This window comes from Panonychus citri, unplaced genomic scaffold (genome assembly GCF_014898815.1).
Source record: "Panonychus citri isolate SS breed McGregor unplaced genomic scaffold, ASM1489881v1 Contig00055, whole genome shotgun sequence".
Lineage (NCBI taxonomy): Eukaryota > Metazoa > Arthropoda > Arachnida > Trombidiformes > Tetranychidae > Panonychus > Panonychus citri.
In genome coordinates this window covers 1-26,941 of record NW_026515460.1, presented here as the reverse complement: position 1 = coordinate 26,941, position 26,941 = coordinate 1, and the positions used below count along the sequence as shown (strand labels likewise).

General features: G+C 29.7%; 4 protein-coding genes across 5 annotated transcripts; 2 read left to right on the top strand and 2 right to left on the bottom strand.

The window, feature by feature from the left end:
• Window positions 1–1,682: 1,682 nt before the first annotated feature.
• LOC128385882 (band 7 protein AGAP004871-like) lies at window positions 1,683–21,905 on the top strand. Of its 2 annotated transcripts, none has more exons than XM_053344810.1 (6): window positions 1,683–2,336; window positions 11,761–11,864; window positions 16,332–16,487; window positions 18,662–18,921; window positions 20,882–20,986; window positions 21,230–21,905. In XM_053344810.1, exons 1-6 carry the CDS (start codon window positions 2,003–2,005, stop codon window positions 21,756–21,758), a joined length of 1,488 nt encoding a protein of 495 aa, XP_053200785.1. In that variant the 5' UTR covers window positions 1,683–2,002; the 3' UTR covers window positions 21,759–21,905. The 2 variants fall into 2 exon arrangements, with proteins under 2 accessions (XP_053200785.1, XP_053200786.1); XM_053344811.1 differs by lacking the exon at window positions 1,683–2,336 and adding an exon at window positions 4,063–5,029.
• Window positions 21,906–21,995: 90 nt separating this feature from the next.
• On the top strand, window positions 21,996–23,603 carry LOC128385883 (mesoderm-specific transcript protein-like). The gene is made up of 5 exons (XM_053344813.1): window positions 21,996–22,280; window positions 22,367–22,521; window positions 22,699–22,835; window positions 22,936–23,026; window positions 23,096–23,603. The coding sequence occupies exons 1-5, from the start codon at window positions 22,118–22,120 to the stop codon at window positions 23,525–23,527; spliced, it is 978 nt and encodes a 325-aa protein (XP_053200788.1). The 5' UTR covers window positions 21,996–22,117; the 3' UTR covers window positions 23,528–23,603.
• Window positions 23,536–24,587, bottom strand: LOC128385884 (uncharacterized). Its single transcript, XM_053344814.1, has 2 exons — window positions 24,139–24,587; window positions 23,536–24,055 (listed from the first exon to the last, which is right to left on the bottom strand). Exons 1-2 carry the CDS (start codon window positions 24,161–24,163, stop codon window positions 23,649–23,651), a joined length of 432 nt encoding a protein of 143 aa, XP_053200789.1. The 5' UTR covers window positions 24,164–24,587; the 3' UTR covers window positions 23,536–23,648.
• A 123-nt stretch (window positions 24,588–24,710) lies between these two features.
• Window positions 24,711–26,891, bottom strand: LOC128385885 (GTP-binding protein 4-like; the record flags this gene model as incomplete). Its single annotated transcript, XM_053344815.1, has 3 exons — window positions 24,711–25,587; window positions 25,667–26,459; window positions 26,728–26,891. Coding segments are annotated over 3 exons (1,785 nt in total), but the record flags the coding sequence as incomplete, so codon positions are not given.
• Between the last annotated feature and the right edge of the window lie 50 nt (window positions 26,892–26,941).

Genomic DNA, 26,941 nt, shown 5'->3' with positions numbered 1-26,941 from the left:
TACCCACAATGTCGGCACTTCGAAAAGCTGAACACTCAACCTCAAAATCTATTTCGACCAATCAACTATTATAATTTCTCTGATTTTCTGTATCTTTATGTGTCACTTAAAATTTCTCGCTTGTAGTGTTTTTATCATTGAATATTTTACTATTAAATTGTCGAATTGATGTCAAAATTTAGAAAGAGGTAATTGTGCTAAATGGATAATTTTTAGGAGATTATTGAATTAAATTAATTTCGGATTTATTAATTAAACATATGGGATTCGGAGAAGCAGAATAATCAAAAAAATTTGATTTTTGATTAATTTAACTACAGCGGGTGATCTGATTTCATCGGATGATGATCGATCGCGGGTGATCAAATAAACTCTGAAAATTGACAAGTCCAACAGTGTAATTTATTTGTTTCTGCGACTCTTAGTTTACGAGTTATTTAGAAATCTGTCTAATTAGCGCTGACGCTCTGTAGATATTAATCTTGCTCGTCAGATGCCACTATCCATCTTTCCAATGAATTACGTTTTTCGAGATATGTTACAGGGTGTTCTCTTTTCAAACTTCCTTAAAAGATCTGAGAAAATAACATAGGCAAAGGTGAGTGAGAAAAATAATAATCTAACCTTTTACCTGTTACTCTGTTAGCTTTTTTTATGGAAGTTTTGTAAATTAACCAGTCTTTAATTTCCAATAACAAATCTATTACATTTGATTGTTATAATTTAATGGAGACAATTCTTAATTTTATTATAATTTCATTCCCAAGTATTTCGATAATTAATATTAAGAGGTAAAACATATCAACTTTGATAAGATTAATCAACGCACTAGACAAAGTTAAAGTTTTTCAAAGTAATATCAAGTAGATAATCGTCTTATTAATGCATTTGATTAATTATTTCTGATCGTAATTAATTACGTAACGTAATTATGTAACCACATGTAATTTATCTCAATTATAACCCAACTATAGTCCAAATGAATGGATTAAAGACTTTCCCTGAAATAATATCAATAGATTTCTATTGAGTGAGGTTAATCCATTCTTTAGATATCTCAATCTAGGAACAGACTAAACAAATGATCGGCCAAACACAATTAATCAAATTTTCTGATTTATCAACATGAAAATACATCTATTCCAGTAAACTAAAATAATTTACATAGAGATAAAATATCTCATGGAGTAAACATGATTGGTTCATCTCCATCTCACCGGAATGGAAAAGTGATAAATCATTATCATGATGGGAAAACATTTTGATTTGTTGAGCTTATGAAAACCCATTTCAGCCAATTAACAAATACTTATGGTGTATTTTCATTGATGACCCCTTTAGATTATGTGTGTGTGTGTAAACACCAGTAAAAGATATAAACCAAAATAATGGATTGACTTTAATCCTTCATCCCTATGTAACCTTCATTTGAATCCTTAATCTTCAAACAATCTCTTGCTTGAAACTTTGAGTTTCGTTTATCACTTTTGGCTTGTAATCAGAAATTGTTTTTTTCCCATTCCACCAACAATTAACTTTATCGGGAGCTGAAAAGAGAAAAGGAAAATATTAACACTAACAGTTGATTGTTTCCAATTAAAAGAAGAAGAAGAAGAAGAGTTTTAAATTGTTACAATAATCAACATGAGATGAGAAAAAGTGAACAAATCTCAATGTTTTGTTAATCTTAACCATTTAACGGTAAACATCATTTTCGAAAGCGGCAAAAAACTAATCATCTTTATCATACATCATCAATTTTATCTTCATCTTTCATATTTATCTCATCCTCATCCTCATCATTATCTTGAAATGTGTTATTTTTGGTCTGATTGTTAACAACAAGATGAATCCAAATACTTAACAAGGTTAATTAACGATTACCAGTTAGATATTTAAGTTTCAACACTGATGGTGAACAGTAAACTTGTCAATCTATTGATTGTCTACAGTTAACTGATTATTGTTATCATCAATTGGACAATTTTATCAAGCAAACATTATGACAACTCAAGTTGGACAGCAAAAACAATTACAATCTCTTGGACAATCAATCAACGCCAGTGGATCAAACTCACAGCAACCAATTAATCCAGTGACAATTATTTCACAACAACAACAACAGCATTACAATCAACATCAACATCAACACCACCAACGATTACCTGATGATAATAATCTAATTCAACAGATAAAAAATGAGCCTCAACATCAACACCAACAATTACAACATCATCCATTTCAACCTCACTCTCACTCTCAGCATCATCATCCATCTTTATCATTGCCTTCATCATCTCAACCTCCTCAAGATGCCAACCAATATGAAGTATTCAGTAAGTAATTACAATCAAACTAATTAATTACCAATCAATCATAATCAATCGTCCACCACCAAAGTACAAAAATATCTGTCGTTTCCAATCCCAGGTCTCTAATTAGTTTAATTTGATTTCTAATCTACACCAAAACTTTAATCATTATCCTTGACTCCCAAAGGATGAGAAAATTAAATTACTTAAACAATTAATCAAAGTGTTTGTTAAAAAAAACAATCAAAAAAAAAGTTCAAGTTAATCAATCAAAGTGAAAACAAATATTAAACTAATAAAATGATTGCAAATATTATGATTAACATACTTTATGTACGATCAGTAATCAACAATTTAAATTCAATTTAATTCACTTGTGCAATCATCTAATCACAATCAACTAAATCATTTTTCCTCAAGGATTAGTTGATATTCAAATTGAGAGTAATTCCAATACAATATTTATCTATTTTCTAATATCTACTATGTAATATTAATAATATATTTTGTCAACGAAATTGTTTATTGACAAATTTAAACTACAATTTAGACATAAGTGTTTCCAAGATTATCATGATTACAATGATTATTGTACATGGTACATTGAATAGATAAACTGAACTGAATTAGAGAGAGGATATAATATTTACTTAGAATTACAAAGTTACCTCTGGAAAAAAAGTTCTCATTCAAAAATTGAATATCTTTACATGGGAAAAATGAACTAGGAACTTGGTATTTACTCAACTATTATTCTGATTCAGTTATTCAGTTTAACACTTATCTCATTTTATTGATCAGTAGTTTGATTGTTTACCGATGATCAATGGGGAAAACGTTTGAGAATCATGAATTTACGGTGAAATATTGAATCTATTATGTTTAGAATTGAAGCTTTTCAACTGGTTAATTTTTCATCTTCTAAAATTGTTTTATCATCGACTGTAAAATTATCTGTGCTCATGGTACATTGAATTTCCTGTGAAATTTTCAGCAAATCGTTGGCTGAATATGATCAGTTAATTGTTTTAAGGAAAAAGGTGAATGATAAAAGTAATAAATTGTTTCCATTCCATTGCTGATCTCCGCTGATTTGATAATCCGATTTGAGGAAATTAATCAGCTTAATGTGATTAACTACTGATTGTGATGATGATTGATATCAGTTCAATGTGTTAGTTAAAGGAATCAACGTGATCATTAACTGATTTTTTCGTTCCAATTCATAACAATTAAGTAATTTAATTCTAGCTTCATGTGGCTCTTTAAACGATAACTTTTCGTCTTTCAGAAACTTCATTTCGACCATTTTAACCTGTGAACTTTTCGTTTGTTATTATTATTAAAACTCGAACCCAATTCCCTTGATCATTTTAAATTATCTTAGTTATCATTGTGTTGAATATCATGAATGGTATTTGTCTTTATGGTGAAGAGAAAGAAAAAAAAAGTTCAGTAAACAGAAAAAATTTCTTCTATTGACTTTGAGTGAATTACATGGTGACCATTGAAACCAAAAGATCTTGGAACTGAGCCATAAGCTTCTGAGTGATGATCAATGAGTTGTATTATTTTTATGGAAAAAATTACTGATATGAATTAACATAAATAATAGAAAGAACTGAAAATAATCAATCTATTTCTGTCCGGAGATTCAGATTCAGAGATGATTCTTGTCAAAGCAACGTGTTCATCATGATGTGACAGGTTTTTATTAAGTAACTCGAAAGAAATCTGAATCCATTTAATTGGAAAAGCGAGAAAATTATGAACAAATAACCTAAATAATAGTGAGAAAATATCACGAGATTAAAAGAGAGAGAGAGAGGAAGAAAAAAAGTTCTGATAAACTGAATACTCTGAAATGCGCCTGATTTGATATAAACCTCATGAAGTATTAGTATTATCATCATGATGATCCAAAGAAAATGCTATAGAAATTCAAGAACTGTTTCAGTTGATTTCAAGTCTTCCTTGAGTGTTGATAACAATTCATCCAATTCTGATAAATACCCTCTCTTTAACTTTCCCTCCGTATCGTTGACCTCCCACCAAACTTAATGAGAGTCAATATTACCTTTTTTTATATGCAATTGAGTTCTGTCTAAATCTACCAATGAAAATGTCAATTATTTCATTTTATATATTGTGATAACTTTATAATAACAAATGAAATTTTCATGCCAATTATCAGTTTAATCAAAGTGTTAATCTTGTCTTGATTGTCTCATCAATAGTAATTGAGTGAAAGCATTTTGGATAAGCGCAGCAATAAAGTTGATTTGATTTTCCATTAATGATTGTCTGTGTATATTGAAAGTGTCAACTAAATGATTACCAATTGTTTAATTGTTTAATTGTTAATTGTTTTCAAATTATAATCATGGAAAGAAGATATCATAATGTATCTTCCTCATCATCACCAGTACCTACCATTGTTACATTGGGTAATATTGATGGTCGATCATCAGTTACTCATACAACAACAATTAAAGATTCATCTTTATATCCAATGATTAACCATCCAAAACAACAACAATTAGCAAACATCAATAACAATCAACAACAACACCAGCAAATTATATCAAGTTCAACAATAAGACATGCAAGTAAATCAGAGCCTTCCCAATTAAACCAGTCTTTTAATCATCAAATCAACAATATCAATAATAATCAGAATCCAGGTTTCCTTTGGATCGGAGAATCAGCAATCTCAGGTAAATCAACGATGATTGATTGAACCTTAATTAACCATCCCAAGAATATAATCAATCAATTTTGGTTTAATCATCTTAATTAGAGTTCACTTTTCCATCATATTGTAATATAAGTTAATTGTTGGTGTCTTCTCGTGGTTGTGATTGACATTTCCATGTTTATTTGTTATATTATCGTTTAATCATGAACTTGAATGATATGTTAATCATAACAATCAGACTGAAAATTTTGTAATTCAAAATCAATTTGGACAAACTGTTCAACTGATTATCAATTGTGTTTGATTATTTGATTACTTTTATACCAAATGACAATCAAATGAACAACTTTCCCAGAATTGTAATCAGAATTATCTAGGAAATTAAATTCCTCAGATTTCTGATAACATGATGAAAAGATTTTTCAATTTCATGGTGATGATTATGATGATGATCAGGATCATCAGGATTGCTTTTGTTTTCATCTGATTTCCAATAAGTTACCATGAAGTAAAATCTGTCTGTTCAACATTCAACTATATATAAATCAAACATGATCATGAAGATAAATATATCAATCCACACACTGAATTTAGAATTGAAATGTCAGAATTTTTCACAACATTCTCAATCCAAATTGTTAATAATATCTCTTTCCCAAAGAGAGAGAGGAATAGATATTATCAATTTCCTCTGAACAAATGATAGAACTAAAAATTTTCTTATCTCACTGAATTTCAGATAAATAAAGTTGAAAGTTTCCCTGAAATTTACCATGAAAGTGAATAAAAATTTTTCTCTTCAAATGAAAAACAGAAATGATCAACTTTCCTTAACCACCTCAACTTGAAGTCTATTGATTTGCTAACAAATTACAATTTCTAAATTGTTATTGATTGTATTGTGTGTATGTGGATACGGAAAATTATCACCAATTAAAGTTAATTACGTTTGGTGATGAGATTGAATTTTCTTTACTCATTTTAACCTCTTTAACTACCATTGTGTTTGTACACAATTGATTGTTGAATTAGAAATTGGTTAACATGATTAATTATTTGTTAGGTTAAAATGTTTTTACTTTAAATGATTTATTTTCCTCTTTCTCAGTTTAGTGATTAAATTAATATCATCATCATCATCTTCATCCAAATAATAGTTATTAATGTAATCATTTATGATTTACATTCAACGCCCTTTGATTACAATTTATGGTTAACCTTTTTTTTTGCCTTAATCATTACAATTTAACCAACTATCACCAAATGTTAATTCAATTTAATGTTGATACAAAATATTATTCAAAGTTTCTATATTTATAACATGATAATGATGATAAACATGATGAAATTTCAATGAATGAAACTGAATCAACAATCATAATCATTCATCATTAAGATTGAATAACTAATCATAACTAATGACAAAACGATTTAATCAAACCTTAAATTGTTGACATGTTCAAGCTCGATGATTATAATCATGTTAGTTTATGTCAGACAAAATGATTAACCTTTCCAAATGAAATTATCAACTAATTTTGATTTCTCTCTCTCTCTGGTTAATCAATGGTTAATCATTAATCAATGACTTTCAATCATTTGATTTCCCTTTGATTGTCAAATCAATAAAATGAATAAAAATTGTAAAAACTGTCTAAAAATGATAAAATCATTTAAACTCAAATACTATTAGGAAACTATTACAATTCCTGTTGAATGATCATCGTCTAATCATCTGATATTTGATTATATTGTTGTTGTTATTATACTTTCACCGATTGTGATGATTAACAATTGATTAGATTCAATTGATTGAAATGATTTGACTTGACATCTAATACAAGTAACAGTAACTTAAGATATTATCAAGAGATAAACAAAAATAACAACAAAGATAAACATGAACCTGATACACTTTTCACTCGTCATCCTCATCATTTTTTTCATCTTCTTCTCACTTTATCTTCCTCATCATCTACTACTACTACTTATCATCATCATCAACATTTCTCTCTCGATATATTGAAACAAAATCAATATCAGATCAGTGATCATCATCAGCTTAATCATCAACGGTTACTCTTGTTGTTGTTGTTGTTTGATAGCCAAAAGTCATTGATGAACAAAGATGATGAGGATGAGGATGCTAAAGGAAGAGAAAATGTTCATTATACTTTTTCTTCTTGATCTTTTTTTTTCTTCATCATCCTTTTTTTTCATCTTCTTTCTTGTTCCATCAACCAAAGTATCAGTTGAGAAATCGTTTCACTTGGATAACTTATATAACTTTTTCCCCTTCTTCCTGATAGGTTATCACAACTTTAGCCTATTGTTATTTTGATATTGTTCGTTGGGAGTAACATTGAATTTCTTAATGTTTCTATTTGAAATCACATCATCATCATCATGAGAATCACATGTAAATATGTAGATAGCTATGTATATATAAAGTAATAATATTATCTATCATCATGATACATGAGTTATGATGATGATGATGATCAGGGTTACGTATGAAAATTGTAGGTTATTACATTATTAGCATCATAAACTCAGGTTGAAAGTTCAATGAATGAAAATTTTTATTTTTCAAGTGAAAAAAAAAATTTACACCAAACCGATTATCATTATGATGATGATAATAAATCATTGGAATTCATTTTTTTCTTTGCTGATTGTTTTATCATTTTAATAATACAATTTCATAGCGATTAACCAGAAAACTCATTGATTTAAATGAAGATCAGATTTTGGAAATGATAATCATTAGCTTTTTAGTTTAGATTATCAATCAATTTATCAATTCTATCAGTAATGATTAACTTAAATTGGTTTAACAATTAATAATCATAATCATCTTTCCATTTATTAATAATAGTTTTTCATGATGATTACCATGAATTCATAAGATTTGGTTGTTTTCCTATTGTTTTGATTTCTCTCCAAGAAATGACTGATCATTTGTGAATGTTTCTGACAAGATTCATGATTCCAATTCAGTTATATACTCATTCATAAGCTTTATGAAACTTATGATCATGATGATAAACTTATCATCTACATGGTTATCATCATCAGCATCTTCGTGAATCCTGAACAGTAAACCTTTAGCTAAGAATATGAGAGATGATCATGTTCACAGATTACCATTGGTTTCTACTCTTGGTTCCACTTTCTCATCTTCATCCTCATCCTTTTTCCTTCCGGACAAAATCATAATATCTTTCTGATTATAAGTAATTCTATTGATTGTTAATCGTCATATGGTTTGTGCTGATTAACAATTAAACCAACAATCATCAGATATTAACTCCTTTTTTAATTGCGAGCAAATTTAATCTTTGACATTTTTAGGCTTTTCTCCCATTAATGAAAAGTGAAAAAAATTGAGACCAACAAACCAAATTCAAATTATTGTAATTAATTAATTAGCTACTAATTTAATTGTTCTTACAGTTTAACTCCCTATTAATGGTCAAGTGATAATTTCTTGGTGAAAATTAATTGTTTTTCAAATGAATTGACAAAAATTTATGATTTCAATTGTTTTCCTACCAAATGATTACCCTAAACAATTACAATTGTTTCATTTGAAGTAATTAAAATCTCAATTTATCTAAAGGAGTTTACAATTAAAACTAATATTACTAAAATAGAGGTGATTTAAATGAACAACAATTAACAATTGTATTTTCTCATACAGGTAGAAGTGGTTATTATTATTACTATTGAATATTAAGTAGATGGAAACAAAAAAAAAGTAATCACAATTAATCAGATTCATAAAGTTTAATTATCCATGAAATTTAATTACACAAAGTAACAAGAAGCGAAACTGTTTAAGGCCAAGACTAATTAACAAAATCAACTGAGAACCTGAAACTCAATAGGAAACAATTTAAAAAGAGTAACAAAAAAGTTTACTAATTAATCCACTGGGATTATAATCTAAACTAATTGTTATATTGTTGTTGTTATTGTTGTTCTGTAACATCGAACCGGTTATCAATAATTTCCACTACGAAATTCTGAATTACATGATAATGAGAATCTCTTACAGAATTAGAATATCGAGAATTATAATTGAATAGATTCCCTGAATAGTAAACCGAAAAAAGTTTCCTGAATTTGTTTTTGCCTCCACTGAATTTTAAATTAGACCAAATTGCTCAGAGACTTATGATAATTTCTGTTGATTATATTAAGGCAATTGGTTTAATCAACTACAACATTTTGTCAAAATGAATTTACAACAATCAAGGATTTTTATTTACATTATTATTATATGGTAATCAAAATTATGGTTGGTTGATTGTAAATGTTTACTTCAAATTGATTAAATATGATTCAATTTGTTTCTTTATTTTGTTTGTTGTATATCACAATCAAACTTGATTGTAATCATACTAATGATTGTATTAATATTGTATGATTACTATTACTGATTAAGCTCATTTAATATTATGTCCCAAAATGTGATCAGGGGGAATCAGATTATCATGATTATCATGACGATCATTAAGAATGACGATGAACAAAACATATCCAACTAAACAATTACTTTATCAATGGGTGTGGACTTTTACATCTTGATAACAATTTACTGATCATCATTAGGATAATATCAATATTTGAAATCTGTTGTTGATTAATAACAATTTAATCCAGTTTAATGGAGGGATTAACATTTTTCCTTATTTACTATTATAACCATAGTGATGATATTGACCATCATGGATTTAAATTTAAATTATAAATGTAAATCAAATCACTTGATTAACTCAAAATTACGATGCAATTTATTTAATCAACATAATCATTCAATATTAAAGTTACTTTAACCATTCAACTGTAAACATGAGACTAATGATACAAATCATTGATTTCCATGATAAACCTAATCAACAATTTAGATGATCATAATTTATAGTTAGTCAAATGCAATCCAATTGCGAAAGGATTAATTACTAGATTAGTTAATTAATTTTTTCCTTTACTCTTAATAATATTTTTTTTTCCACCTCCAAACCTCAACTAAAATGTTGTTGTTGTTGTTGTGTAGCAATTTGTGTCTCTGTTATCATTAGTGCTTAATTATAATTAAGATTCTCAGCTTCTAATTAACAAGGGCAATTAACTTTTTTTTCATTATTCAGCTAATTCATTTAATTGTGTTAAGATGATTAGATGCTATAAACAGAGAGATGATCATGTCAAGGTTATGAAAAACAATTTCGATGATGATATTATTTTTTTTTCTTCATCTTCCTCGTAACAATGAATTGAATAAAACCAGAACAATTAACGAATTGCAATCATATCTTGTAACAATTAAACGAGAAGAGGAAAATTTATCATCTCAGAATTCATGATGATTGCTTATCATCCTCATTGGTGAAGGAAGAAACAAAAAAAATAGTTACCATTATTATTATTATATGATTATCATGATGATGAACATGAACAAAAATTCATTGCGTGAGTTTCATATCTATTGTATATATACACAGACTTTTGTATTTCCTGGAAGCCATGATGATGGTTATGATGAGAGATGATGAAGGGTATCATGATGATTGGAATAGATCCAGATATAATTCTGGAGAAGGAATTTTTTTCTCCTTCATGAAGAAAAATGTTCACCATGGAAAACATGTTGATAAACGAAAAGAAAATGAAAAAAAAATCTACAGATATTCTTTGTATTACTTTATCTTTACTTTATCTCTTCCCATTGAATGAAGTTTTTCAAAAGTTCCTGAGTCCACTGAGCTTTCCAACTTTACCACAAATCGTTTCATCATGAAAACTTTTAAATCTAAACATTAGCTGAACTTTTGATCATCTCATGAATATCATAATAGCCTCAAGTCCTTTACCTTAAAGAAACTTTTTTTTTCTTCATATTCCTCATTTACTTCATCGTTTTCAATTGATCGAAAAGTTCATGATAATGGTTCATTTTCAATGGTGAAACTTCATCAGAAAAGTCTACCTTTGTAACCTACTTAGATGATGATGAAATAATCTGCATCATTATCGTTATCACCTGTTAATGTGAAATCTTTTTCCTGAAAATTATTCAGTACAACCAGAATTTCAGGAAAAAAATTCAATTTTCTCGTTTTCTTTTTTCTTAGAAGAAAATTTTCTCTATGAAATATTCATCTGATTCATTTCCTACCCTGGAAACACCCTGAAGGTACTTGAAGTGATTTATGAAATTACCATGAACCAATAACCTAAATTTTCAATCTTATCTCAACAATCAATAAACTTGATTTAATTTATCATGATGACAATTTAATCTTTGTAATATCACCTGAGTGTAATACTGATCATCATTCAAGTTTATTACTGATTGAAAGTTAATTGTTTTACTTTTCTCTCTCTCTCTGAATCATTGATCACAATGAGAATTGATTGTTAATCAAGAGAAATAGAAATTACCTTTTGATTACGTGATGGAAATTGATTAAAGTAAATATTGCCACAATTGATTAACAAAATAAGCCGTAAGGTTGAAAAGTGATTAGATTGAAATTAAATTATCCCACTAATTTGAGCCTTTAATCAATCAATAAGATGACAATCAAATTGATCACATCAAATATCTCTTGGTATTTTTTTTTCCATTTACCATCACTGGACATTGTCCATACCTTTTCACCTTCACATATTAATCAGAAAAAAATATTTTTCTCTCTCAATTTTATCATCTTTATCTTCATTCTCATCTTCAATTTTTAGATACAATCGGACATAATCCTGGTCTATGTGCATTGATATTAACCGTTATATCTGTGATACTGATCGTGTTAACATTGCCTTTATCCCTTTTCTTTTGCATCAAGGTGAGTTTCATTAACTAATTAAAAAAAAGAGCAAACTTTAACTCAATCGATTGACCATTCACTCAAAAACTTTAATTAAAACTTTTAATTTGAAGATAATGATGACCAATCCAAAGTATTCCTCAATTAAAACTCATTTCAATCTTCATCTTCGATATCATCCACTTACACACCACCCTCTTCATATCTCTCTCTCCATCTCTCTCCATCTCTCTCCATTTCTCTCCATCTCTCTCTCGACTGGTCATCATCAAGTATCCATCACACTTTATTACATCATAACCATTGCTACTATTGGTTCCCTTGGTTACCAATTGAAAATTTCGTTTTTCTCTCTTCTACTCAATAAGATAACTTTTCATCATCTTCTTGATGATCTCATCTTTGTCTCTCTCTCTCTCTCTCTCTTATCATCCACCTCCTCCCACTCCATCATTCTGATTGAAGTATTTCATTTCCTCTTGCTGAACAATTTATCGTTTCACATGGAAGCCAATTTAAACCATCTCACTTTCATCTTCTTGACTCTTTCTCTGCCTCATCCATCCAAACCGATGCTTAAATGAGTGTACATGTGAGTGAGTATCAAATAGCTGATCATCTTCATCATCTCACATGAAAGATAAATGCCCATCATTATCTTTATCATCTCGATTTGCTCGAACTTCTTGAAAAAAGTTCTAAGAACTTTCCCTTCCCCCTTACCTTTGATTACATTTATACATATAAATTAATATCTCACCAATTGAAACCAATTAAGAGGTTAAATGATTAACATTTTGTTTTCTTTTGTATGATTAAGTTGTTACTTCTCATGTATAAGTTTCTAATATTAATTCAACTCTTATTTCTCATGATGATGATGCTCAGCATGATGATTTTATATTAGAAATGATTAAAAGGTTTGACAATTTAATTATAATTGTGATAACAAAAGAAATCAACAATTTATCAAATCCCTTTGGATGAATATAGTTGATAAAAGGATTGGATAGAAATCAAATTGATGAAACTTTGCTTTTTGTTGATAGTTTTTTTTACCAATTCAATTGTTGAGAAAATATTATTACCAATTTAGATCTTAATTGTTACTCATTAATAATCAATTGTATTAAATTGTATTTTTCTAACAATTTAAACAGAGGGAGATAAATTGAACTCATTGAATTGAAAAGATTTCATTCAGTTTCACTGATTCTATCGTATTCACATCATGACAAGAAAATTAATTCATCTTGTTAGTTTTTTTACTTTTCTCTTTCAACTGATCAACATCAATGATCTGATTAAATGAGATTAAGGTGATGATTAAGTAACGATAATAGTAAATTGGACTTTCATTCAATTTCCTGTTTCAATTGACCATTTAAATGGTAACTTTAAATTTTTCAATTCCATTTGATTATAATCATTTTCTGTCACAATTTAAACTCAGATAATCATGATGAGCCAACAGGGTGGAGTAGATATCGACTTATATATCCTATCATTACCTTGTATCTAATGTAAGGAGTGACCCCTAATCTAAAACGTAGACAAATGACCATTAGACTGACCACTGAGTTGTTTTTTCTATTTTGCTTCGTTCCATGTGATTGACCCTTGGCTACTATTATCTTTTCAATATCGAATCAGTTGGTCAATATAATAAACTTTTAAAACACTGAAAATCAATTGAACAAAAGTTAAATATTGGAATGAGAATTCAAATGTATTACAATATTGGTGATGATACAAGTTGATCAATTTAATTGGTAAAATGATTTAGTTTAATTAGAGATGATCGATTGATTGAAAAAATGTATATTCATTTGTAATCTGATTTATGACCAACAATCAACTTGATTATTTGACCTTAATCAAAGTTGATTGTCTCTATTATAATGAAAGTTAATAACCTAGTATATATTATTTTTGCTCTTATTTGAATATATTGTTACTTCAACTAATATTTACATTAATTTAGTTTAATCAGCTGATTACTATTTCCCATTAACTTGACCAGCAATTTGTCAATTTAAAGTTTATTGGATTAGCTGATTGTTGATATTGTGATTTACTGGTTCGAGTTTTAATTTGATTGTTGTTCCAATCTTACGTATTATTAATTTAGAAGGTTAAATTGATTGATAATTATAATCATCATGAGACTAATTTGATTTATTAACTGTTAAATCATGATGATGTAATCAGAATTGATTGTTATCTTGGCACAAAAAAAAGGAGGATTAATAATTTAACCAAGAAAGATACACAATCTTCCCAATGATTAAAATTAGCCTAAGGGTAATTTAGTCTGATACAAAACTGTAACCAATACAATCAATTGATTGTGAATCTTTTGACTCATCATATTTTAATCAATTGAATTCAGAATGATGATTCTGAAAGTTTAAAGCTAATCAACAAAACTACTCAATTCTAATCCGATAAAATAATCTTGAGATAACAATTAGCATTAATATGATTCCCTGTTAATTAGTTTTATTTCACCCACAATTAGAGTGTATATCATAATCATGGCGGAGAAAATTGTTCACCATAAATGGAATGAATTTTTTTTTTCATTCTTCCTCATCATCCCAACTATTTACCACCTTCATCATGATGATGATAACGATGAGAAGGAGGAAAAACAATTCGGTGAATTTATATCATCATCATCATCACCATTGTTGTTTTTGGTTCAGCTTGATATTGCTTTGAGATTCAATTAGTTTGGTTTTCTCAGTTCTGGAAATAGTTTCAACTGATTACTCCCATGTGATTCCATGTGTATTATTTGTTATTGTATTTATCATTTGTATCTCACTCTTTCAGCTAACCAAGGGAAAAAAAAAGAGTAGTATCATTATCATGATCTATCTTGAAATACACTTACTGACCAATGGCTATCATTTTATTACCTTAATTTTCATCTTTGATAAGGTTACATGATAATAAAGTAGCTGACATAAGATATTGTTAACTATTGAATAATATAACTGAAAATGCTGAATTCATGATAACTATTGGCTCTTAATGTGTGAAGGTCAATTGATAAATGGACAGTTGATGACAAGGGAAAACTGACCAATATTATTATTATCATGATGGTACATAAGTGATGATTAAATCTGCTTATGATTCTGAATTGTTCATGAAAAGTGATTGAGATACAATTTTCGGTATCTAATAGATTCTAATAGATGATATTAATTCACAATTCTATCCGGTCGATTTTCCCGAGCACATAATCAGTTAAATTGAATTTCCAATAATTTGTCTTGAAATTTGAACAGAATTTGATTTGATTGATTAACTTGCAATTAATCTGATTGTTACAACTTTATTTATATCTCATTCTTTTTTTCTCATTCGTAAATCAGTTCATTGATCTTTGTGTCTGATTTGTAATATTATATCATGAATTTATCTACTTTCATGGTTTTCTGTTATTGAATTGTTTTCATTTACCCGGAAATTGGTCATTTCCTTAATTTCCTCGTCGATTTTGATTTAATACAAACAATGCAATTGTCTTTTTACAAAATGCTAATCAAGATAACCATAAATCAGCTCAATCTCTTTAATGATTATAATCAACAACAACAGGTCACCACAATTAGATGTTTAATTTTATTTTTCTTCATCAAAAATTCATATCATGATAATACGATTGATATTAACATGGATCATTGGATAACCTTAAAGAGATGACGATTCCAATTTCTGATTATTATCTCATGTGTAATATTTTCACCCCCTGAGTTCGTGATAAGAATATTCAGTTTCAGAATATTGAGAATTATTCTGATAATGGAAAGAATCATATTCATAATATTATTTGGAATCATTTCCTTTTCGTTGGTCAACTTTTCTTATTTCCCAGAAAAAAAAGACTGACCTCTCACTCTCAGTATTTTCTGTGGTCATTTGTTGAGGAAACATTTTCTTGACCAATACGATTATCACCATCATTTTTCATCATATTATTCAGCTTCTTGAAACTTGATGATAATAATAATAGAATCCTAATCCTTTTATCTTGAGGTTTAAGGTAAATCCTGTAATCCTTAATACCTACAATGAGAAACTATGAATACTTAATTTAAGTAACATTTAATATGATCAATTTAGATTTAATTGTTTCACAAAAACGGAAAAGAGTAAAATTTTATCATTAAAGTATAACAATCAATTAATCAGCCAAACATCAACAACAATTAATTATTTAAAGTTTGTTTCATAAAAGCATTGGAGAGAGAGAGAGAGAGAGAAGTAAAAAAAGAGACAAATCAAATTAAGTTAATTGTTGTCCATTTAAAGACAATGGATAAAAGTTTTTGGGACTAATGGTTAATCCAATTGAATTACAATTGTCAGACTTTTCCAAGGAAATTGTTTCCCTTAAAGTTAATTATCCTCTTAATTATTGATAACATTTTGATATATATATATAATTTGGTGACCCAAATTGATATACAGGTTGTCCAGGAATATGAAAGAGCAGTTATCTTCCGGCTTGGAAGGTTAGTTAAGGGTGGGGCAAAAGGACCAGGAATCTTTTTCATCATCCCCTGTATCGATACCTATTCAAAAGTTGACCTCAGAACCGTTTCATTTGATGTTCCTCCGCAAGAGGTAAGTCTCTATATTACCCTTATTTACCCACCTTTCACCCAGCATCACCACCACCATCATCTCCATCATCATCCAACTCTTGTCACAATTTCATAGAACATTTTTATTTATTTAACGAATTTTCTGGTTTGTTGAATTCACAAGATTTAGTTACCTTCATCATCCTCATCCTCATCCTCATCTCTCTCTCTCTCTCTCTCTCTCTCTCTCTCTCTTCCTGTTCTCTTCATCCTCATCCTTCTCGGTGGGATTTTCATCTGACAAGATGAAAGCTCGAGAATACAAAGTTTTACCTTTAAAGAAATGAAAAAACTTTCTCTTTCCTTGTTAACATTGATTCCATACAACAATCAATATACTAGAAAGAGACGAAAAATTAAATATAACAATTTACATTTGATTCAATTTCAAACACAATTAACCACCACCATCATCAAGTTAGAATGAAATTAACTTAATCATAATCAAATTGCTGTCAAACAATTAACCTTTAATCATGTGCATCATCTCAACTGTTTACTTTATAATAATATTATTATTTTGGTTGAGCAAAACTGACAGAAAATCAATATCTAAATGTAATCAATTTAGATTAATTTATTATTTATATTTGTTATTAGTTAATTTCTTCATTCCTCTTTCTGATTAGTTGTTATAACAAATAAAGAACAAACTAATTACAATTAATCACAATTGTTGGTAATCATCATTATTATAATAAATGATAATCATCAATACTCAAGTCAAATAATCAAAAGTAAAAGTTTCTGATTATGATTGGGAATAACTTTTTATCCTAACTATTAATAATTGTATCGTCTAAATAATTGATCATCAACTTAATTAGTCCGCTTTAACGTGTTTGATTATTATTGTGATGGATTAACTCAAACTAATCAAAATATAACAATGATGACCATCATCATCATCATTATCATGGATTAAGAAAATCAAAGTCTCAATCATGTTAATCTCATTTTCTTATAATGATAATCCGGTAAAGTAAATTGGTTGAATGTATATTCAAGTTGCTCTGATCATTATGGTAATTTATTAAATTGTTCAAGTTAATGAATAGAAATGATTAATTGTCATGAAGAGGAATAAAAAAAAAAGATTTCTTTTCACTTAAAATCATAATAACAACAAGGAAAAAAACATGATAAAAGTTCAGGTTTACATGAGATTAAATTCACTGAGGAAATATGGAAATGCCAAAGTAACAGGATAATATTATTTACCTTATCATGAAGTTTAATCAGCATGAATTCAGATCTTAAATTCAGATACCATGATGATAATCATGAGACAAAGAGAGATGAACATTTTTCAATCATCAGGTCTCATCATCATGTAGATATTTTTTGCTCATCCTCCCTTTTAATAGTTAACATTACAATTAAGGAATGGGCATGTCGAGCATTCTGATTATATTCAAACAATTAATTATCGTTGATTGATTAATTTTATTGTTATTCTACCTCCTTTTCCTTAGTCTCAATGCTTACTCTTGAAATGTTTCCTCTTCCTGTAACTTTCTCAACATTAATCATTTAAATCAAGATAATTCCAAGAAATTGAATTAAGTTCATTCTCAGTTTCCAATTAATTTAGTAACTATTACAATCTTGAAACTTGAAATGCTCTCTCTCTCCATGTTGATAATACTCTCTGAATGTGATATTTATTTACAGAGGATTTCAGAAGTTGAGTGTTTATCTAAATTGTGTTTGTTGATAAGTTGATGATGACAACCTTGTATTTTCATTTTCTATTGTTATTTTTTTTTTACTTCTTTCAGAACTTTTTTTTTCATCATCATGAAATCTTTCTCATGGTAAATATTTCTTGTGTAGTAGGATGATAATGATTATGAGTTATGTTAAATCAAGTTTGAATGATGAATGATGATGGTAAACTCCCTGTAATAAAATCAATAAACGTACAAAGAAATGCAAGGAATCCTGAGTAAAGAATAAAAAGAAAAATCGAAAATGTTATATTTTCGAAATGAGAACTTTTTTCTTTCTTTCTCCTTCGATTGATGGAATCTCTCTCTCTCTCTTCGATGTATCTATCGTATGTCTCATGATGATTTTCTCATGTCACTGATTGTTTTTTGTTTTTTTTTTCTCTTTTGTCGTTTTCGTAAACCTTACGAAATGTATTCGTAGATTTTGTCCAAAGATTCAGTGACCGTTGCCGTCGATGCTGTTGTTTATTATCGTATCAGTAATGCAACGATCGCCGTTTCCAATGTTGAAGATTATGGTAGGTCCACTCGTCTACTGGCCGCTACTACTCTTCGTAATGTCCTGGGTACCAAAAATTTGTCCGAAATTTTATCCGAACGAGAATCTATTAGCCATGTTATGCAAAGTAGCCTTGACGAAGCAACTGACCCTTGGGGCGTAAAAGTTGAACGAGTTGAAATGTAAGTTTGACCACTAGACTTGGAAAAGTTTCTCCATTGTATTTTATCATCATCGTCATCATGTTAAGATTCATCTGATTCTTTCCACTTCAATCAATCTTTTCATCGTCATCATTTTTATCCAATTTTCTTTTACTTTAAAAATTGTGTTTCCTATTGAAAAGATTTTCTTTACTTCCGTTTTTCTTTCCCATTGGATAAGTAAAATTGAAACTCATCAAAAGAAGAAAAAAATTAATAGTAATTGTCACTTGATAGTAATTGTTGTCCATCCAATGTTTACAAAACCATCATGAAACATTTCATTCGATACTCTTATGGTCATCATTATCATCACCATGGTCATTATCTCACTGATTACATTTCATCTTGTGGAAACAAACAGAAAACATTATCACCGAAAGTCAAGTTTTTGTCAGATTGTTGAAAGATTTAATCTCTTTACTAGCTTATCATTGTTAATCTTCAACCAGAGTTAATCCATTGTCTAAATGTCATGAAATGTTTGATAAAAAAAAAGTGAAAGTGGTCAACATTGACGTTGGTAAATAACTTGCAAGGGTCAGTTTAATCTAACCCTTTCCAAGTAATTAAACTTTCCAATTACTTTTCCACCTTTTTGATATTATGTTGTTGCGATGATGGAGAAGATGAGGAAGAAAAAAATTCTTTTCTCTTTCCAATATAATCCATTTTAATCCATGAAATTTACTGAATTTCATCATGTAAGGTCTCAGGAATGATATTATATCATAATGATTATGATGATGATGAACATGATAATGGAAGAGCAGTTTAACAATGAGAAAGTCCAATAGTAATAAAGATCACAAAGGAAAAGGTATGTAAGGTAAACTTTTAGAACTGGACATTGTGTCCATTGTCCAGAAAATGAAAGTTCCAATTCGATTTGTGATTCTTTGATGATGATAATGACCACGATGGTGAGAACGAAACTTTTCGAAAAAAGTTTCGAAGATAATCTCTCTCTCTCTCTCTCTCTCTATTCTTCTTACTTTTGACTGGTCATTGGTGGTCATTCAATTTCTTTATGATGATTTTGATATTCAGCTGTTTTTTTGTTTGTCTTTCCACTTCATTTGATTTATTATTATTTCAATCTCACTCTCTCACTTTCCTCTCTTTCTCTCTGTGTGTATATCTATTTGTACTCAGACCATTGGTCAGTAATGGTCAGAGATTTGAACTTGTTGAGATTGGATAGCCAGTTGATATGCTTAATCAGCTACAAGTTTCTTGCTTCATTTTGATTTATCCATTTCTTTTCATCGACATTTCAACCTGATCCTTTTTTAAAGAGATTAACATGATTGAACCTGAGAAATCATTTCCATCATCAGAACTTTTATCTTTCTTGAGATTCACTTTTGTTGAGTTTTTTCAATCTATGATTATAATGTTTTTCTCATCTTCGCCATGAAAATGTCTTCCAACTATCCATCCATGGTAATTGATGAATGGCGATAGAACTTATTTCTCACTCAACTTCCTCATCTTCTGTTTATACATACATGGAAGATGAGAAAGAGAAAAAAAGAATCTTCGAATATTCTATTCTTTTTTTGCTTCTATTCTTCTTTTCTATCATAAGAAAATTTCCTTTATTTTCTATTCGATGTTTTTTTCTCCTTCTTATCATATTCTCAGATCTTAGTGGTTACACTTGGCTGAATATCTTCATCACATATTCACCACAGATACGAGTATCACCACGATCATCAATTGATTCGTTCATTTAAATTAGCTCAATTTACGTTAACTAGTTCAATATTATCTCCTAATTTTCCGATATTCATCATGTTAGAAGCTCTTAACTGTCATATTAACAGATTCTTTCAATTTGATTGACAGGAATTCGAAACTTCATTTGTTCAGTTTGTTGATTGATTTTTGCTTCTTGTATTAATTTGATTTGTTGTCGTTTTCATGATAATTACAGTAAAGATGCTCGTCTACCTGTTCAATTACAACGTGCCATGGCTACGGAAGCGGAAGCAGCTCGAGAGGCTCGAGCCAAAGTGATCGCTGCCGAGGGAGAACAAAGGTAAATTTTAAACGATTTGATTGATTAACTTGAGATTTTCAAACTCTTTCCACTTTCTAAGCCTTTAAATTGGTTAATGAATCTTTAGTTTAAGTTTCGAGCTTGAGAAATTAAACTTTAATCAATAGACCTCGAATTTTGGGTTTCGTAGTCAACTGAGCATTAATACTTAATTGCTGCTTTTTAGTTTGAGCTAATTATTAATTGATACATTTTCTTTGTGATTACTATTTCCAATTCTAGAGCATCTCGAGCATTAAAAGAAGCGGCTGAGGTCATTCATGGCTCACCAGCGGCTCTTCAGCTTCGTTATCTTCAAACTTTAAATTCAATTGCGGCAGAAAAAAACTCAACCATAGTTTTCCCGTTACCTATTGACCTTTTTCGTGGATTTTTGAACTCTGGTCGTTGGACTGAACCTTTTCATGGTAAAGATCAACATCATGAAGGTAATGATAACCATCAACATGGAAATAACAATAGAAAAAATGTTAACAATAAAAATCAATCAAATATTAAGCCGAAAGTGACTTTTCCTGATGAACCAACAAGAGGACAATTAAACAATAATCTAAGCGGTAATCAAATGACCAATGCTCAGACCAATGGTGATTCCGTAAATCAGGAATCATTATCAACAATACAGTCACAATCACCAATTCAACCAATCCCATCATCATCATCAGCAATACCAATACCGAGCCAGTCAAACAATCAAGTTGATCATCAATCTTTAATTCAACCACAACAATTTGAATCACAAGAAAGCTGAATTTACAAATGATCTTAAAAATTAAAAGTAAATCAAATCAAATCTCTATAAATAAAACACTAATTTTTACCTCAATTATCTAAGAAAATTTTGTTCTCTTTTAAATTGTTACAATTAATAAAAAAGAAAAAAAAGTTTCTCCAAATTCGTAAATAAATTAAATTTATTTCCATTTTATTTCCATTTCATATTTGGCGCCAAAAGAAAAGAAAAGTAAACATTGATGACTAACAAAAGGAACAAGAAGTTTTTTTTTCATTTTGAATGTTTGTTATTCTCTAGTTAGTTAATTGATGTCGGGTTAATTTATTTTACCATTTAATTGTTTAAACTTTGACCAAATCGTAAGCTAAACTGTGATGGATTTGTTAACTAAAATCACTTCTATTCTGGTTGTTCTGATCGCAATTGGATTCACAATATTCACCAATTATCCAGCCCCACCGATCTCACCAATTATGTATCAATGGCAAACTTGGGGATCATATTTAACTTTTAAACAATTTAAAATCTTTTATATTGGTAAGTAATTAATTGTTTAGGGTTACCTTGTTAATCATCTTCTAATTTTACATGTATTGTGTTTGTTTCCTTTTCTTTTTTTATAGACAAACAAATCAACAATGGGACAAAGACATTATTATGTTTACATGGTTTTCCAACTTCAAGTTTTGACTATTTTAAAGCTTATCCATTTTTAATCAAAAGCTTTGATAGAATTGTTTTTATTGACTTTCTCGGAATGGGTTATAGTGATAAACCGGTAATTTAACTTGTTAATTAGTATTGTTGTAAATTGTTCTCTGTCCTTTTTGTTTTGCTCTTCGTCATCTTCATCGTTTCATCTTCCTCCTTTGGTTTAATCATCTTCATCATTCACTTTTGTCATTTACTCTAATTGGAAATGTTTTCATTCATTATTATTCTTGCTTTTTGACAGACTTTACATTCTTATTCAATCATGGAACAAGCAGATATTGTTCAATCGGTAATCAATCACATTGGACTTGACGATTTTCATATTTTAGCCCATGATTATGGTGATACAGTGACTCAAGAGATTCTTGCTCGTATAAGGTTAGTTTTTGATTGATTTTGAAAGGATTAAAAGTCTCTCAAGGGAAAGGATTATCTCAATAATTGAAATTGATCTTTTCTTTTCTTTACACATCTTTAGAGACGATGGCCTTAATTTAAAGATTAAATCAGTATCCATGATGAATGGAGGAGTATTTCCATCAATTCATTCACCTTTAGTTATTCAAAAGGTAAATTTCTTAACTTTTTTCTGGTCATCAGTCTATGAATTATCATTTTCTTTGCTTCTTCTTTTACAGCTACTTCATCTTCCAGTGATTGGTTATCTTCTTGGAAAGTTAAACAATAAATATACGTTCGCAATCAATTTAAACAGAGTTTTCGGAAGTGGAACCAGTCCAACGATGGCCGAGTTTTACAATTTCTGGGCAATTGTGCGACATAATCACGGATACCGAGTATTCGGTGATATTTTAGCCTATCTGGATGAAAGATTTGAACATGAGGATCGATGGGTTTCCGCCATGAAGAATACCAAGATTCCATTGCAATTTATTTATGGTCCTAGTGATCCAGTTAATCCACCGCCGTTTGATGTGATGTATCATAAATTGATCTACAATCCATATTTTGATAAATTAGATGAAAACATTGGACATTATCCTCATTTCGAGGCACCCGAAGAAGTCGTCAAGAGATTGAATCTTTTTTTACAAAAGAAAGGACTTTAGTATAAGTGTACAGTTTGATATGTTTATTATGGTGTTTTGACAAAATAAATCTAATCGATATTATCACGAGATGAAATTTTCTTTAGATTCACTTGAAATTAACCAATTCTTTGGGTCCATTTTAAGGGATAAATTGAGTATCTGGAATTGTAATACATTCTTGCTCTTCTTGATTTGATTCCTCTGGATTCTCATCAGGAGGTTGACTAATTAAGCAAGTATTTTGTCTGGATAATCTTTGGTGCATCTCATCGTGATACTTTATGGATTCATTAATCATCTGGAGATATTCACTCTTTTCCTTTCGAAGTTCATCTAAAAGTCCTTTTAATTCACCATTTATTTCTGGTTCATTTAATGCTGAGGCCTCAATGTCCTCTAGTAGTTCATTTCTCGTTGGACGTTTAAATTTGCCTTCCAAATTTGCACCATAGGTTTTAGCGTATTCTTGAGGAGTTTCACTATAGCCAATGGTCAATTTGTTTTCTCTCATCCTCTTGTTTTCATTTATGGCTTGTAGTTTTTGCACTAATTTCGCATCGAATGTTGAAAAATTAGAATCCACAGTTAGTAAATTGTCAAGAGAATCAAAGAATCAACTCAATACTTACACATTTTGTAACCAAATTCAACCATCTCTTCAGTGTCGGTAATAATTTTCTAAATGAAGCATAGGAGTTTCAACACAATCACTAATCATTTGATATTTTCTTTCAATTTCTTGGTAATTTTGTAATCTATCCATCAACGTGTACAGTTGATCTTTAGATTTCTCAGAATCTTTTTTCGCATTGTTTCGGGCATATTCCAACTGTTTAATTGTTTGATCCAATTCCATCAATCGCCTTCTGATGGCGTTTTTTTCATTATCACTACAAGTAGAATCGGCTGTAGAAGAACCCGCCTCACTTCGAGTGGTACTAAGCGAATCTTCACTAAAGGTCAAAAAATCTTCACTCATTTTCGAAAACAAAAATCAAAAGAAAATCTAATCAGAAGAAATTTAAACTAATCCAGTCCAATTGAGAAAGAAAAACAGTCACTTTGAACGCGTTCAATACACAAACGAACAAGCGAACATAAAGAGAAGAGAAAAGAGAACAAAAAGAGAAGCGCCTAATTTGTATTATTCGAATTGTTCTTTTTTTCGGTTGTTCGTTTTAAATTTAGATGAAAATTGAAATTGCAGGATAAACATTTTAATAGAATAAGATGAGATACATAGAGATAATTTATCTTCTCTGGTTCTTTCCCAACCCTCGTTTTCCTGTGAGTAAATGTTTAGGTTTAAGGTTAACAATCTTACGATCACCTTCACCTTTTCTTGCTTGACGATTCCTCTTGGTTTGAGCTTTCTTGGCGATCGCTTTAACTTTGACCTTTTCTTCAATATCACGGACACCAGATTGATCTCTTGGTTTGGTTGAGCTACTTCGAACTCTTCCTTCACTATCTGTTCTCAGTTTTTTCAATGGTGGACCTCGAGGTCTTGGTGCAGATGCATCGGCATAATGAGTACCCTCATCATCAGAAAATTCAACTCCAAGTTCTTCAAACTCGTGTCGTAATCTGGAGACACTTCGCTCTCGTTTACGTCCAGTTCGTGGTAATTTAGCTCGAGTAATTCCTTTATTAAGCCAATGCTCATTCTTCAATAATGCTTTCTTATGTCTAATCTGTCGAGCTAAACCTCTGATCTCTTTCAATTGTTCATCTTCTTCTTCAAGATTTGGATCGTAATAACCATTGGCAAGAAGTTGACGTTCCTCTTCCTCTAATTGGGCCAATTTCTTTTCCAAATCGGCAAAAACGAAATCAGCAATATTATGACCTTCCCAAATTTCAGGGATAACGTCAAACTTTTGATCTCCTTCGATATCATAACGTTTTTTAAGATCTAAAATATAATCATCGCCCAGTTCTAGTTCAATATCACGTTCTGTCTTCTTTTTAGGTTTAGACATTTTAACATCATCATCATCATCGTCATCGTAATCACTATCATCATCTAATTGCGATTTCTTTTTGCTTGCACCTTCAGGAATAAAGGGTGGCCGTTCCTACAAATCGAATCAAAAAAAAAATTCAAAAGGTCAATACAAGGACAAGAATAACAAGTAATAAGTATAATAAACTTACCTGTGAATCTCTTGGATGAGGAATAGCAACGTGAAGTCGATTAGCGACATTTTCGATACTTTTACTTTTCATCTTCATCTCAACTCGATGGGCAAGAAGCATGTCACAAGCTTCATTTCTGACTTCGATAACACCTTCCTCAGCAACTGTACTCATATCCATGATGGTTAAATTGTTTTCTTGTTTCAATTTTTCTAATAATTGTTTCCTTTCTTCCGGTAAATCGGCCAGTTTAACAATATCACTCTTATTGTTGACAATAAGGATCGGCTTATTGGTGAAAAGTGGTTGTAAACTTTTAAACAGACTAAGTTGATCTTCCAGACTGACACCACATTGTTCAGAGGCATCGATTACATAGATTATACAAGATCGTATGTGTGCCAATGCAGTAATTGCCTGCATTTCAATTGTATTACGCTCTTCAAGAGGATGATCTAAAATACCAGGAGTATCAATCACTTGCCATCTAAGATATTTATAGTCAGTGTGTCCAACATAAAGTGATTTAGTTGTAAATGAATATGGTTGAACTTCAACATCAGCTCGGGTAATTTTATTGATAAAACTGGATTTACCAACATTTGGAAAACCACAGATTAACAATGTCCTTGTATTAGGGTCAATTGAAGGTAATCGAGAGATATGTTGACGAACTTGCTCCAAATAGATTAAACTATCATTTTGTCGTTTCATGATATTTGCCATTCGTCCCAATGCTGCTTTCTTAAGCTGTTTACATCGATAAAGAGAATCTCCATATTTTAAAAGTCTAACATAATCACGAGCCACACTAATTAGAAATTGGGAGAGAAAAAGAAAATGTTGAATTGGTGACTGGACACAATATTCAAAATATAAATAAAGAGCTAATAATCCAGATCAGAGTTTAATCTAGCACGCTAACGGGATTCAAAAACTACTGAATTAAGTTAATGAACACTTTATACGTGCCACCAATTTAATGGTAAAGATAATGGAAGATTAAAATTATGGTTATCATACTGAAGATGACAAGGAGTTGGAGAGTAAGAGGTAAACCTTTCCAAGATTGGACTTACTTATCAATCAAATGTCGAGCTGTGTTAATTTGACCCAAGGCCAGCTTGTAATGATCTTTATCGTAGAGAACATTAAGTAAATCAGCGAAAAATGGATGAATTTCCTGTAAGGTGAAGAAAAAGAGAAAAAGAAAAATTAAAAACCACGTGACAAAAGAAAAAAGCAAGACACATGGATAAGATGAAAAAGATCAACCAATTTTGGGAGATTAAC

Bases quoted from the DNA above. Each gene is read 5' to 3' on its own strand.
- LOC128385882 (XM_053344810.1), top strand. From the start codon at position 2,003: ATGACAACTCAAGTTGGACAGCAAAAACAATTACAATCTCTTGGACAA. The intron at 2,337-11,760 runs GTAAGTAATTAC...TTCAATTTTTAG, and splicing joins CAACCAATATGAAGTATTCA to ATACAATCGGACATAATCCT. The intron at 16,488-18,661 runs GTAAGTCTCTAT...ATGTATTCGTAG, and splicing joins TTGATGTTCCTCCGCAAGAG to ATTTTGTCCAAAGATTCAGT.
- LOC128385883 (XM_053344813.1), top strand. From the start codon at position 22,118: ATGGATTTGTTAACTAAAATCACTTCTATTCTGGTTGTTCTGATCGCA. The intron at 22,281-22,366 runs GTAAGTAATTAA...CTTTTTTTATAG, and splicing joins ATTTAAAATCTTTTATATTG to ACAAACAAATCAACAATGGG. The intron at 22,522-22,698 runs GTAATTTAACTT...GCTTTTTGACAG, and splicing joins TGGGTTATAGTGATAAACCG to ACTTTACATTCTTATTCAAT.
- LOC128385884 (XM_053344814.1), bottom strand. From the start codon at position 24,163: ATGGTTGAATTTGGTTACAAAATGT. The intron at 24,056-24,138 runs GTAAGTATTGAG...ATGCGAAATTAG, and splicing joins TGAATTTGGTTACAAAATGT to TGCAAAAACTACAAGCCATA.